This window comes from Salvelinus alpinus, chromosome 6 (assembly GCF_045679555.1).
Source record: "Salvelinus alpinus chromosome 6, SLU_Salpinus.1, whole genome shotgun sequence".
Lineage (NCBI taxonomy): Eukaryota > Metazoa > Chordata > Actinopteri > Salmoniformes > Salmonidae > Salvelinus > Salvelinus alpinus.
In genome coordinates, this window is record NC_092091.1 from 14,154,774 (window position 1) to 14,170,700 (window position 15,927).

A 15,927-nucleotide genomic window follows, 5' to 3' on the forward strand; every position below is an offset into this window, starting at 1 on the left:
GGATGTTTTCAGCGGCAGGATCGAAGGAAAGCTGAATGGAGCGAAGTACGGAGAGATCCTTGACGAAAGCACTCCAGAGTGCTCAGGACCTCAGACTGGGGCGAATGTTCACCTTCCAACAAGACAACAACCCTAAGCATACAGCCAAGACAACACAGGAGTGGCTTCGGGACAAGTCTCTAAATGTGTGCCCCAGACAGAGTCCGGACTTGAACCCGATCGAACATCTCTGGAGAGACCTGAAAATAGCTGTGCAGTGACGCTCCAGAGTTTCTCCCAGAAGAATGGGAGAAACTCCCCAAATACAGATGTGCCAAGCTTGTAGTGTCATACCCAAAAAGACTCGAGGCTGTAATCACTATCAAAGGTGCTTCAACGAAGTACTGAGTAAAGGGTCTGAATACTTATGTAAATGTAATATTTCAGTTCTTTAAGTTTGCAAAACATTTCTGAAAACCTGTTTTTGCTTTGTCATTATGGGGTATTGTGTGTAGATTGATTAGGGGGAAAAACCGATTTGATACATTTTAGAGTAAGGCTGTAACGTAACAACATGTGGAAAAAGTCAAGGGGTCTGAATACTTTCCGAATGCACTGTAGTACACAGTAGGCTACTTTAGAAGAAATGTCTGTGCATCCAAATGTTCTACCGTATTTTAGGGAAAATATATCAATGTCATTTACTTTTATTCATCCTTTTTTCAAAAAGAATGAAATACGATTTGCAGTGTTGGAGGAAAGCAAATACGTTCAACTCACAAGATGCTGGCAAGTATAATGTGATACTGCCAACTTGTGGTCATTGTGGAACACAACACCTGTAATGTTTTCTCGAAACGTGTTTAGGTTTTTTGCAAGAGCTCTAGGCCAGAATTGACATTATAATGGAATACATTCGAGGCTCTGAATATATCCTAGAAGAAAAAAGTAACATGGATGAACAATGAAGAGAGATGAACATATGAACTTTACCCGTGTCGTGGATAGTATACTTGGTTTAAAAAGTAGTAAAACAAAGTACACTACTTCTATTGCGCGATAGTGCACACAAGGGCACACTTTTGGAGAAGTTTGGCGAAGCTGTGGCTGTGTCCTTTGAAGCCCTAAAAACACCTCACTTTCAGCTTCACCCCACACTTTGACACATTTGGTGGAGAATGCAGGCCCAACACTACAGGACATGAGAACAAAAACACTTATGGAGGTTCCCCCATTAGACTGGTCAAGTGCCCTAAAAGAGTCATTAAGGGGGTTCTCCTTACCTGATGATGACTAGTAATTCCATGTCATATGTGGTGAGAACTTCACAACAGGGAAGCAACAGGGAGCCACCGATGTGCTGCCTGCAGCAGAGATTAGGCAGTTTAACTTTTCATTCATCTTGTGACCTTTTCATTATATTCGGGTACTTTTATTTTCCATGTTTGAGATGTTGTAATATAAATAATATATACAATTTTAATGTTTTTTTTTAAGTACATGCTTCTCAGTATTATATAAGTACACTACCAGTCAAACAGGTGTGCCTTCTTAAATATTAATTTGTGGAATTCTTTCCTTCTTAATACGTTTGAGACAATCAGTTGTGTTGTGACAAGGTAGTACAAATTGGAGATTTTTGGTTCCAACTGCCGTGTCTTTGTGAGACGCGGTGTGGGTGAACGGATGATCTCCGCATGTGTATTTCCCACCGTAAAGCATGGAGGAGGAGGTGTTATGGTGTGGGGTGTTTTGCTGGTGACACTGTCTGTGATTTATTTAGAATTCAAGGCACACTTAACCGGCATGGCTACCACGCCATCTGGTTTGGGCTTAGTGGGACTATCATTTGTTTTTCAACAGGACAATGACCCAACACTCCAGGCTGTGTATGGGCTATTTTACCAAGAAGGAGAGCGATGGAGTGCTGCATCAGATGACCTGGCCTCCACAATCCCCCGATCTCAACCAAATTGAGATTTTTTGGGATGAGTTGGAAAAGCAGCCATCAGGTGCTCAGCATATGTGGGAACTCCTTCAACACTGTTGGAAAAGCATTCCAGGTGAAGCTGGTTGAGAGAATGCCAAGAGTGTGCAAAGCTGTCATCAAGGCAAAGGGTGACTATTTGAAGAATCTCAAATATATTTGGATTTGTTTAACACTTTTTGGTTACTACATGATTCCATATGTGTTAGTACATAGTGTTGATGTCTTCACTATTATTCTACAATGTAGAAAATAAAGAAAAACCCTTGAATGAGTAGGTGTCCTAAAACTTTTGATAGGTAGTGTACATAACACAGTATATCATAGTGGTGTCCTCCTATAGCCTTTTTCAGACTACACCATACCCCCAGTGACCTTCACCATACTCCCATTGACACTTCATATCAACGTAGCCTTCCTGCAGAAGCCCTCTTCCTCCTGAGGAAAATACCCATGACACCCAACAGACAGGAGATCACCCACTGGGTGTGAGCATATGAGACCCTAAAATGCACCCATTGGCCTTACACCATTGGAAATGAAAACATGATATGCTCTATCACTCAGTGTTAATGGCAAAACTGTTCTATCATGTCAATAGATCACAACTTTTTTTGGTGAAAGTTTCAGTGAGTCTCTCTATAGGTCATACCTATAACACCCTGCCTACGTACGTTTATTTATAACTGTGTCACGTTTTAATTTTAGGATATTTCTTTGTGTAGCTAGTTGCTGTTGAAAAGAAACTCTGTACTGTGAAAACATTAATTGGCGGCCCCTTTAAGAGTTTAGTCGCTGACATTGACGAAATTTCCTGGTAGCTTGAACGCCTCACTCACTGTAAGGCAACAACATACATTTTAAACAGCGTATTGTTGTCGAATGAGTTCATAAAACTCGTAGAACGCAGCGGGACGTCATCGCACCCCCACCCTTTTTTTGTGTGGACCTCTTGCATTGTTTGCCATAAGATCATTTTATTTATGGAGTTCAATGTAAATACTTGGGCGTGAGCGGGGCGGACCAACGGAGGGTTTCTTTGAAACAAGGTGGCAGGTGGGAAAAGGCGACCTACGGAGTAACGACAGCGTTAATGAAACTTTGTTACCGATTTCGTTATGGGTAAGAAACTTTCTGACAGCTTCTTATTTATTCAACCCGATAGTTGTAAGTGCAACAGGCATTGTCGTGTCGTGCAATTCATTTAGGTTAATTTCACGACGTTGGTTTAACTTGATATCACGCTCTCATTCTGCACTCATAGGCTACTCTAGATAGAGAACATGTCAACTGCATGTGACGTTTTTATACAATTATAATATACATATGTTATTTCTTATCAATATGTAGTATTGCCTCTTTTGTGTTAGCCATCAGTACGACTAAAACTGGATAATTGTGTCAGCTTTACAATAGTTATACAATGTAACAATGTTCTTCATGATTATCTGGTGAGGTGCAACATTGTTATCTTGAAATGATAGCCTACACGTGTTGTATAAAACCTCACCCAAACGTCTTGCACCGGAACATTCAGATTCTGAGGTGGGCTGGGCATCCTGGGATATCCCAGCTGTCAATAATCCTACCACCCTCCATTAATACCATAACACAGTCCATAATACTGTAATCTTATATTAACCCCCTCATGTCTATACACAAGAACAGAAAATAAATAGGGAATTCCATGGCATTACTGAACTGCCCAAACAATTGGAGTGATGGGCTTTCACTAGGGTTGTATTCAATACGTCTTGCAATGTAAACCATTTACAAGAGTTGTGCGGTATCCAGATGATTTTCATACTGTTCCTGTACCATACTGGGGTATTTGGTATTACCGGCAGTGCACACAAGGGGCGCTATATCTTTCTAAATGTATTATATGTTTTTTGAAATATATGCTAAAATAAGTAATAGCAAATTCCCATAGCGGATGCTAGGTAAACGCTAACAAGCGCACAAACTAAATGCAAGAACTGCCAATCCAGTTCAAAGTTATACAACTATCTCAAAAGTCTACTCGCACTTGATGCAGGAGAAGATAGATTTTCTCCACTGTAACCAAGAAGCTTGATCTTGCAAGCTAGCCACCTACAGCTAGCAAGTTAGCAAACCAAATACGTCGCTGGAGAAAATGTATTTGGCACATCTTAGTTAATTTATAGTTATAAGATATTTAGCAAGCAAACAGTGAATTAAGTGTAACTTGATCAACTCTCTTGTGCTGCTCAACAGTGGTTAGTCACGTCATGTTTGCTCCATGTGCTCTTTGTAAAAGAGCACGCAATGTGACTAGCTCTTGAATATTTTTTTGTAAAAAATAGAGAAAGAGAGGAAATGCACTTTTAAGTTCCACCTCTGAAGAATGACGAAGGCTACTTATACATATTCACAAATTGGGTGTGGGAGTTTCCATGTGGAGTTGATAAACATCGACAAAAAGGGCAGACAGCTGTCAGTGTAGCTAGCTAGCATGCTAACCTTATCTACATAACTAGCTATCTTGCTAACCTTATCTAGCTAGCTAATGTTATGTGTTGTTACTGTTAAAAAAAAAAAACTATATTCAAAAAGATTAGCCAGCTGGCTCTATGGCTGGTTCTGTAGCTGGATTTGTCATAAGCATTGATTTAGGGAAAACTTCACCAAAGATGGATTTGACTTTGCCAACTATTGTCATCTTCAAATTGTTGTTATCTTCCTTAAATTGTGGCCGCGAATTCATGTTAGAATAAGATGACGCTCCGGTAATATGGATAACTGTTGAAAGATACAATGTATAAATACACATTTCAGGTAATGGACATGGTGCAACTTTTGGTAGGTAGGCTGCCCGTGCTCATTGTTCTCATAGGGGAAGTGAAATGATAGGCTACAATGGCTTTGCTCATGATCTATACTTAACTATACTTTTCTTGAATTCTGTTTTTTTGTGGGAGCTTTTTCATTATCTGGAAGACACTTGGGGTTTATATCTAATGTTACACCAATTAAAGCAGTGGATAGTCTAGTGAAGTAAAACTTTAGTGGTCAAAACCATTCATCTTCGGGCGATGGGGGGAGCGGGTTTGCAAAATGCTATCATACCACGCAATTATACCATTTTATAAAATGGTCAGATATATATAACAGATTAGCTAAAAAAAACAAGTGAACATTTACAAATTATCCAATGGATTATGATAATTTTCTGATATTTTAGTTTGCTCCATGCGTCAGTCAGCAAAGTGGGTGTTTGGCTCATCTCTTTCATGAAAAGGAATAACTTTGAAGCTCTTTCTGATTGATAAACAATGCCATGCTGGTGGGTGGTAACGTTCAACTAAAACCCAGCCCTGAAATGAAACGTAGGCTGAAAAGAATGTGTCATATCATAGGAAAAGACATCTCCTGTGCTACATGCGCAACACGGACCCTGGATCATTGTTACTCTCTCTTCCGGGATGGCTTCAAGTCCTTCTCTCACCCTCCGGCAAATCAGATCACACCTTCATTCTGCTCCTCCCCACCTATAGGCAGAATCTTAAACAGGAAGCTCCTGTGGTAAGGGCTGTTCAACGTTAGTCTGACCAATCAGAATCTATGCTTCAAGATTATTATTTCTTTGTATGTTTTCACCCCTATTTTCTCCCCAATTTCGTGGTATCCAATTGGTAGTAGTTACAGTCTTGTCTCATCGCTTCAACTCCCGTACGGACTCGGGAGAGGCGAAGGTCGAGAGCCATGCATCCTCCGAACACAACCCAACCAAGCCACACAGCTTCTTGACACAATGCCCATCCAACCCGGAAGCCAGCCGCACCAATGTGTCGGAGGAAACACCGTACACCTGGCGACCGTGTCAGCGTGCACTACGCCCGGCCCGCCACAGGAGTCACTAGTGCGCGATGAGACAAGGATATCCCTGCCGGCCAAACCCTCCCTAACCCAATTGTGCGGCGCCCCATGGGCCTCCCGGTCGCGGTCGGCTGCGACAGAGCCTGGACTCGAACCCAGAATCTCTAGTGGCACAGCTAGCTCCGCGATGCAGTGCCTTAGACCACTGTGCCACCCGGAAGGCCTCTTTAAGATTGTTTTGATCACGCGGGCTGGAAAATGTTCTTGGTCGACTCTGAGAATAGTATTGACGTATACACTGACTCGGTGACTGGGTTCATCAGAAAGTGCATATAGAAAATGTTGTTCCCACGGTGACGATTAGAACTTATCCAAACCCAAAAAACGTGGATAGATGGTAGCAGTCGCACAAAACTGAAAGTGCGAAACACTGCATTTAACCATGGTAAGGTGACTGGGAACATGGATCTGTACCAGCTACAACCTCCGTAAGGCAATCGGAGGCAAACCAACAGTACAAGGTAGGGCTGGGCTGTATTCCATATTTTACCATATACCGGTATTGATGCACAGACCAGTTTGGGTTTTTACTTTACCTTCTATAATGGTATTTTAATTTTTGGTTTGTTAAATGTGATACGCCGTCTGTAATGCCCATTTTTATAATTTACTCCGCTACTTGAGTAATCTCTCTCTTGCAATCTCTCTCTCGACCTAGAGAGTGCTGTCAATGCAGCACAAACAACGTTTCCAATTTGATCGTAATATAATTACAATATTAGTTTTTTTCTTACATCTGCAAACAGCTAGTTTGTATTTTCTTAGCAAATTAAGCTAAATCGTGTTAGCCACTAATGCAATTCGCTTGTTAGCTGGCTAACTAATACAGCCTGAAACCAGTCATGGTGGAGGCATAAATCAGCATGTTTTTGTGCAACAGTATCTTCTAAATCAAAGAGGAATAGGTGAAGCATGAATATGTTGGCTATGTGAATAAAGATTTAATGTAGCAAAAGATCATAGGGACCCCTAGGAAACAATGAACATCATTTTGGTTCCTACCCTGTCACAATAACCCATCCATGGCATTTTCATTTGTTGTCATGTCAAACAACACTGTATTCAAAGTGCCCACTATTATTTATATTCTAACTATAGAATTATATTTCCATGATTTCAAAAGTTCACCCAAGTGTTTGTCTAAATCGCAATTGCAACATTTGGTTAAAAACTGGGAGTGCATTCTGATGAAGATCATCAAATGTAAGGGAATATTTATCATGTAATTTCTGGGATCTGTTGACTCCAACATGGCGGCTAATTTGACTTGTTCTGAGCGCCGTCTCAGATTCTTGCATGGTTTGCTTTTTCCGTAAAGTTTTTTTGAAATCTGACACAGCGGTTGCATTAAGGAGAGGTATATCTATAATTCCATGTGTATAACTTGTATTATCATCTACATTTATGATGAGTATTTCTGTTGAAACGATGTGGCTATGCAAAATCACTGGATGCCAATGTAAACTCAGATTTTTTAATATAAATATGAATTTATCAAACAAAAAATACATGTATTGTGTAACATGAAGTCCTATGAGTGTCATCTGATGAAAATCATCAAAGGTTAGTGATTCATTTGATCTCTTTGTGCTTTTTGTGACCGCTATCTTTGGCTGGAAAAATGGCTGTGCTTATTCTGTGGCTTGGTGGTGACCTAACATAATCATTTGTGGTGCTTTCGCTGAAAAGCATATTTGAAATTGGACACTTTGGTGGGATTAACAACAAGATTACCTTTAAAATGGTATAAGACACATGTATGTCTGAGAAATTTTAATTATGAGATTTCTGTTGTTTTGAATTTGGCGCCCTGCACTTTCACTGGCTGTTGTCATATCATCCCGTTACCGGGATTGCAGCCATAAGAAGTTAATGGACATATCAAATCTCTCCATATCCCAGTCTGTTGTCCCCACTTGCTTTGAGATGTCCAACGTTGTTCCTGTACCCAAGAAAGCAAAGGTAACTGAACTAAATTACTATTGCCCTGTAGCACTCACTCCTGTCATTGAAGTGCTTTGAGAGGCTAGTTAAGTGCCATATCAAATTTTATTAGTCACATATGCCGATTACAACAGGTGTAGACCTTAGGGAAGCACAGCCGAGAGCTGTCCAGTGACACGAGCCTACCAGACGAGCTAAACTACTTCTATGCTACATGCATGCATGAGACTGTGTGACCACGCTCCCCACAGCCGATGTGAGTAAGACCTTTAAACAGGTCAACATTCACAAGGCCGCAGGGCCAGACAGATTCCCAGAATCTGTACTGCGAGCATGCGCTGACCAACTGGCAAGTGTATTCACTAACATTTTCAACCTCTCCCTGTCCGAGTCTGTAATACCAACATGTTTTAAGCAGACCACCATAGTGCCTGTGCTCAAGAACACTAAGGTAACCTGCCTAAATGACTACCGACCCGTAGCACTCACGTCTGTAGCCATGAAGTGCTTTGAAAGGCTGGTCATGGCTCACATCAACACCATCATCCCAGAAACCCTAGACCCACTGCAATTTGCATACCGCCCCAACAGATCTACAGATGATGCAGTCTCCATTGCACTCCACACTGCCCTTTCCCACCTGGACAAAAGGAACACCTATGTGAGAATGCTATTCATTGACTACAGCTCAGCGTTCAACACCATAGTGCCCTCAAAGCTCATCAATAAGCTAAGGATCCTGGGACTAAACGCCTCCCTCTGCAACTGTATCCTGGACTTCCTGACGGGCCAACCCCAGGTGGTGAGGGTAGGTAACAACCTATCCACCACGCTGATCCTCAACACGGGCCCCTCAGGGGTGCGTGCTCAGTTCCCTCCTGTACTCCCTGTTCACTCATGACTGCACGGCCAGGCACGACTCCATCATTCAATTTGCCGATGACACAACAGTGGTAGGCCTGATCACCGACAAGACAGCCTATAGGGAGGACGTCAGAGACCTGGCCGTGTGGTGCCAGGACAACAACCTCTCCCTCAACGTGATGAAGACAAAGGAGATGATTGTGGACTACAGGAAAAAGAGGACCGAGCACGCCTCCATTCTAGACTCCTGAACGTCTAGTCAAATGGCTACCCAGACTATTTGCATTGCCCCTTTTTACACCACTGTTACTCTTGTCATCTATGCGTAGTCACTTTGTAAGCATTTCACTGTAAGGTCCACACCTGTTGTATTTGGCGCATGTGACTAATAAAATGTTATTTGATTCAGGCGCAACAGTGCCTCTTCAAACTCAGGAGGCTGAAGAAATTAAACTTGGCCCCTAAGCCTCTCACAAACTTCTACAGATGCACCATTGAGAGCATCCTGTCGGGCTGTATCACTGTACAGCCCATCTCAATTCCAGGGCACACAGTATTCCCTCCAGGACATATACAGCACCTGGTGTCACAGGAAGGCCAAGAAGATCATCATGGACCTCAGCCACCCGATCCACGGCCTGTTCACCCAGCTACCATCTAGAAGGCAGTACAATACAGGTGCATAAAGCTGGGACAGAGAGACTGCGAAACAGCTTTTATCTCAAAGCCATCAGACTGTTAAACAGTCAACACTAGCCGGCCACCGCCCGCTATCCTGCCCTGAACCTTAGTCCCTGTTCTAGCCAGCTACCATCCGGTACGCTACCCTGCACCTTCAGAGACTGCTGCCGTATGTACATATTCATTAAACACTGGTCACTTTAATAATGTTTACATACTGTTTCACCCACTTCATATGTATATACTGTATTCTAGTCATGGCTCATCCTATATATTTATTTTTATGGATTGTGTGTATTGTTTATATTTATTGCTGCACTGTTGGAGCTAGAAATACAAACATTTCTCTGCAACTGTGATAACATCTGAGCCTCTGTGTATGTGACCAATAAACGTTGATTTTATTTGACTTACACAAAGTGGGCAGTTTGGATTTGTCATTTCAACCCCAAATATATCATACTTTGACAAACATTATGAATAACTGACTTAAATTGTAGTAAAAAAAAACATACCTTATTTACATACGTATTCAGACCCTTTGGTATGAGACTTGAAATTGAGCTCAGGTGCATCTTGTTTGCATTGATCATCAATGTGACATTTCTACAACTTGATTGGAGTCCACCTGTGGTAAACTCAATAGATTGGACATGATTTGGAAAGTCACACACCTGTCTATATAAGGTCCCACCGTTGACAGTGCATGTTAGAGCAAAAACCAAGCCATGTGGCCCTTTCCTCCTCAGCAACTTGCCATGACTGGCGGGGTTCTTTTATTTGTATAATGGAGAGATATGTTATTGTATACAAATGTAAGCATGGTTTGAAATTATTGTTTTAGTCAAATATTATTAGGCTTCTTGCGGTCAATTTGCAGTCTAAAATATATTTGGTGTCCTGACCATCCACTGAATAAATAATTGTCCCACTGCTGAATCTAGTCGATGATCCCTGACGTAAAGGATTTAGGTTTTCTTTCTCATTGCTCTGTTTACTTTACACAGACAAACACCTTTCTGCTTATGATTTTGTTACAATCTGTAGGGATCAGCTTATGTCAAACCCCTTAACTCAAAAAGATGAATGGTTATAGGGTTATTAATGGTTAACCGGAGGAAGTAGGTGCGTGACTTGCACAGGCCGATCTTGTCCAACCCACTGATTGTGTCTGTTGGTTGATGAGCCCTCCCCAGCACCCCACTCCTGTGGGTTAATGGACAGGCTGCCACTATAAACCTCTGGTAGTATCATTCATTACCACATGAGGCCTGTCGTACGCGAGCTGGATCTAGAATGAGTCGGACTACCCTGGAGCTTTATACACTGAACAAAATTATAAAGGCAACATGTAAAGTTTTTCATGAACTGAAATATAAGATTTTCCATACGGACAAAAAGTATATTTCTCTCAAATTTTGTACACAAATGAGTTTACTTCCCTGTTAGTCAGCATTTCTCCTTTGCCAAGATAATCCATCCACCTGACAGGTGTGGCATATCAAGAAGCTGGTTTAAACAACATGATCATTACACAGGTGCACAGGTGGGGACAATAAAAGGCCACTCTAAAATGTGCAGTTTTGTCACACAGCACAATGCCACAAATGTCTAAAACTTTGGGGGAGCGTGCAATTGGCATGCTGACTGCAGGAATGCCCAACAGAGGTGTTGCCAGAGAATGTAATGGTCATTTCTCTACCATAAGCCGCCTCCAATGTCATTTTAGAGAACTTGGCAGTATGTCCAACTGGCCTCTCAACCGCAGACCATGCGTATGGTGTCTTATGGGCGAGCGGTTTGCTGGTGTGAACGTTGTGAACAGATTGTCCCATGGTGGCGGTGGGGTTATGGTATGGCAGGCATAAGCTATGGACAACAAACATAATAGCATTTTATCGATGGCAATTTGAATGCAAAAAAAAAAGGAAAATAATTATTTGATATGTTTTTCTGTGATTCTTCATGTAAACATTTAGGGCAGTAGTGTATCTGTACAGGCACTCCAGTTATCAGTTCCTTCATAATACTGCAGCAGTGCGATGGCTCTCCAGTCCCGCTACTGCAATGCAAACCCCAATAAAAGTTTATCTGTAGTGACTTTTGGCTTTTTTCCCGCCGCCATGACATGTTTCAGCATGATAATGTACGGCCCCATGTCACAAGGATCTGTGCACAATTCCTGGAAGCTGAAATTGTCCCAGTTCTTCCATGGCCGGCATTCTCACCAGACATGTAACCCATTAATCATGTATTGGATGCTCTCGATCGATGTGTACGTCAGCGTGTTTTAGTTCCCGCCAATATCCAGAAAGTTCGCACAGCCATTGAAGAGGAGTGGGACAACATTCCAAGGGCCATAATCAACTGCTTGATCAACTCTATACGAAGGAGATGTGTCGTGCTGCATGAGGCAAATGGTGGTCACACCAGATACTGGCTGGTTTTCTGATCCACGCCTCTTCCTTTTTTTTAAGGTATCTGTGACCAACAGATGCATATCTGTATTCCCAGTTATGTGACATCCATAAATTAGGGCCTAATGAATTTATTTCAATTGACTAATCAGTCAATCAGTCAATCAGTTCCTTATGATCTGTAACTCTGTTAAATATTTGACATTGTTGCATGTTTCATTTTATATTTTTGTTCAGTTTGTTTCCAGAGCAGGCAACACGTGTTTGATCCCAGGACGTGTTTTATACTATAGGTCAGTCTGGTAGCACTCCTGAGGGCGGGTTCAAATTCTGTACTTCTGATTGGCTCTCTTCTGTGCTCTGGGTGGAAATGCAGGATCTAAGATTTGAATTCCTCCTAAATTTAAACTTGGGATCTAATCTTATAAAGGGCAACTCATTTCACCCGTCTCGTGATGAATGGGTGCTATGATGCGATGATGAAATTTGGCCATGTACCATATCTCTATCTCTTTTTCACTTTCTCTCTTTTCTACTCCGTCTTTGTCTCTTCCTGATCTCGCTCTCTGGGCAGAGGCTAAAGGGTCCAGCTTTCTGTCTTACCTACATACAGTAAAGAGATCATACAGGGGTGGCCCAGTCCTAAAATGATTGCCCAACTCACCCGCACGCCTTCCGTCACAAGCCCATTGGCCTCATACCACTCGGACCCTACTTTAGGAAGCTGGTGCAACATGTATAACCATCCAGTTAAGTTTTGGAGAAAGAATACTTTTTAGAATAGTGGATTCTAGATTACAAGGGGTCAAAGTTAAGAAGGTAGAATATAGACATTTGGCTATGTATTAGAATGCAACGTCATGTGGAGTGCACAAGTAAGTACTATATTGTTGCACAGGAATCTTTGAGTTGGCATTTCAAATTGCTCATATAGACATTTCATTGAAGACAATTCAACCCTTTTATCTCATGGAGACGTGCCCTGGTCAGTGAGTTGCCGGTACAATATTTGATTGTAATCACCTGTCTTTCTTCCTTTTTGTCCCTGCAGGGATGCCATATGCCACGTTAAGATAAAGACCAAGACGACTGTGTTGAACATGTTAAAGCGATTGGACAAAATCCGGTTTCGGGGCCAACGGACAGATGTGTTCCTGGATCTGGGTGAATCGCCCAACACATCTGACACTGAATGTAGCGAAGAGATCCTGATGAAGCCTAAGCCCTTGCTTAAAATTAAAGACACTGAAGAACTGCAAGACCCTGTAAGTGCTCCTGTATGTGAATATTGGTATTATAATATAACCACAGAAATTGTATCTCTTCACTCTTCACTTCCCCTAATTCTCTCTCAAACAAAATAGGTCTTTGTTTTGCATTCCTAATCTAGTTTGACATCTTCCAGATCACTTCATGAAGTCCACTCACTCGCCATCTCGAGGTGCCGCCGCCAGTTTCGGGAGAATTTTGGCCAAAATGTCTTCCTTTTGACGTTTATGCAAACCCCTTTCTGTTGATTTAGTTCACTCGAGGATTGAGAGAAAGCTGTCCAATCGCTGTCTGCGTCACTGCAGGCCTTAGTCAGACTAGAGCAGACCAGGGCCTAGTCGCAACGTACTACCGGCCAACTCAACTTCGCTTAGTGCATGAGAAGAACAAGTATTTTTCAATTATCTTATTTAATTTCTCTGCATATTCTTGTGCATTCATGTTCTTATTTTTTTGAGCGAGGTTGATAACTTCTTGACGTTTGAAGATGGAGAAATATCTTTCATTTCAAACTATGATTTCGAACAGATCAAAGTTTTGAGTCATTTGATCACGTCATCACACACTGGGCCACCTTGTTTGCATCCTAATGAAATGCCCGAAGAAGTGTGATTTAAAAAAAATGCTCAAACGTGGTACTGGTGTGAATTCTCAGTTGGCCGATCTGGTTACTAAAGTGCACATCGAGTCTATAAGAAAGGACCATTGGAGAAGTTGGGCCTTTCATGACCTAGAAAGCCTCTGCTGCAGAATTAGGGTTTAGCACAGCCCCTGTAATGTCTAACCACTTAACAAACATGTCTTGGAAATGTGAAACTGGGCTTAGGCCAGTTCAGTACAGTGCCCCGTTTGTTTGGGATTTGTTGTCATGAAAACAGGAACAAGGTGGGTCTTCTCACGCTGGTATTTATTATAATTTGTCTTTATCTTTTTATAAACTAGTCAGAACTGAAGTCGGATAGCCGTTCCAGATGTACAGCGGCTTGCGAAAGTATTCACCCCCTTGGCATTTTTCCTATTTTGTTGCCTTACAACCTGGAATTAAAATGTATTTTTGGGGGGTTTGTATCATTTGATTGACACAACATGCCTACCACTTTGAAGATGCAAAATATTTTTTATTGTGAAACAAACAAGAAATAAGACAAAAAAACTGAACTTGAGCATGCATAACTATTCACCCCCCAAAATCAATACTTTGTAGAGCCACCTTTTGCAGCAATTACAGCTGCAAGTCTCTTGGGGTATGTCTCTATAAGCTTGGCACATCTAGCTGCTGGGATTTTTGCCCATTCCTCAAGGCAAAACAGCTCCAGCTCCTTCAAGTTGGATGGGTTCTGCTAGTGTACAGCAATCTTTAAGTCATACCACAGATTCTCAATTGGATTGAGGTCTGGGCTTTGACTAGGCCACTCCAAGACATTTAAATGTTTCCCCTTTAAACCACTCGAGTGTTGCTTTAGCAGTATGCTTAGGGTCATTGTCCTGCTGGAAGGTGCATCTCCGTCCCAGTCTCAAATCTCTGGAAGACTGAAACAGGTTCCCTCAAGAATTTCCCTGTATTTTGCACCATCCATCCATTCCTTGTACATTCCTTGTTTCCCAGTCCCTGCCGATGGAAAAACATCCCCACAGCATGATGCTGCCACCACCATGCTTCACTGTGGGAATGACTTTCTCAGGGGGATGAGGGGTGTTGCATTTGCGCCAGAATTGGGTTTTCCTTGATGGCCAAAAAGCTACATTTTAGTCTCATCTGATCAGAGTACCTTCCATATGTTTGGGGAGTCTCCCACATGCCTTTTGGCAAACACCAAACGTGTTTGCTTATTTTTTCCTTTAAGCAATGGCTTTTTTTCTGGCCATTCTTCTGTAAAGCCCAGCGCTGTGAAGTGTACGGCTTAAAATGGTCCTATGGACAGATACTCCAATCTCCGCTGTGCAGCTTTTCAGCTCCTTCAGGGTTATCTTTGTTCTCTTTGTTGCCTCTCTGATTAATGCCCTCCTTGCCTGGTCTGTGAGTTTTGGTGGGCAGCCGTCTCTTGGCAGGTTTGTTGTTATGCCATATTCTTTCCATTTTTTATAAATGGATTTAATGGTGCTCCGTGGGATGTTCAAAGTTTCTGATATTTTTTTATAACCCAACCCTGATCTGTACTTCTCCACAACTTTGTCCCTGACCTGTTTGGAGAGCTCCTTGGTCTTCATGGTGCCACTTGCTTAGTGGTTTTGCAGACTCTGGGGCCTTTCAGAACAGGTGTGTGTATATATACTGAGATCATGTGACACTTAGATTGCACACAGGTGAACTTTATTTTACAAATGATGTGACTTCTGAAGGTAATTGGTTGCTCCAGATTAGGGTTGCACACTTTGAGGAATATTCAGGGGTGGAACATTTCCATGGGAATATATGGGAATTAATATTAATACCATTTCAATGTAGATTTTTTTTGCATTGAATACATTCACCATATATGGAGACAAACATTTGACCTTATCATAAGTAGGCATAATTGTAAATTCTTAAATCCTTCCAATAGAAATAAAAACGATTTAGTTACAAATTGAACTTTAAATGAGTTGCCTCTTCACATGATGATTTCACTGAACAACAAAATAAAGGAAATATTGAATGATCCCCAAATGATCCATCGCATCTCCCCCCAAAAAATTCAACATACATCTGTAAAACGATAGTCTAGAAACTAAAGCTTTGGTTGTCTTCCTCTCAGGCTTCCATGTCTTCTTCCTGGACCACCTCAATGTCCACCTCTTGAACGTCAGACTCTGAGGCCTCATCTTCACTGTCACTTTCCAACCTTGTTGTAGATGGCTCGTTGTCAGGCTCAAAAAGTCTCAAATTTGCCCAGATGGCCGCTAATT

General features: G+C 41.8%; 1 protein-coding gene across 3 annotated transcripts in view; it reads left to right on the top strand.

The window, feature by feature from the left end:
- The first annotated feature begins 2,780 nt into the window (after positions 1–2,780).
- LOC139577535 (GRAM domain-containing protein 4-like) overlaps positions 2,781–15,927 on the top strand; it is a 53,493-nt gene continuing 40,346 nt past the window's right edge. For 2 of the 3 annotated variants that reach the window (XM_071404577.1, XM_071404579.1), the window contains exons 1-2: positions 2,781–3,088; positions 12,824–13,037. In XM_071404577.1, the coding sequence (XP_071260678.1) occupies positions 3,060–3,088; positions 12,824–13,037 (243 nt within the window). In that variant the 5' untranslated portion in view covers positions 2,781–3,059. The remainder of the gene's footprint in view (positions 3,089–12,823; positions 13,038–15,927) is intronic. The other variant, XM_071404580.1, reaches the window with a different exon arrangement.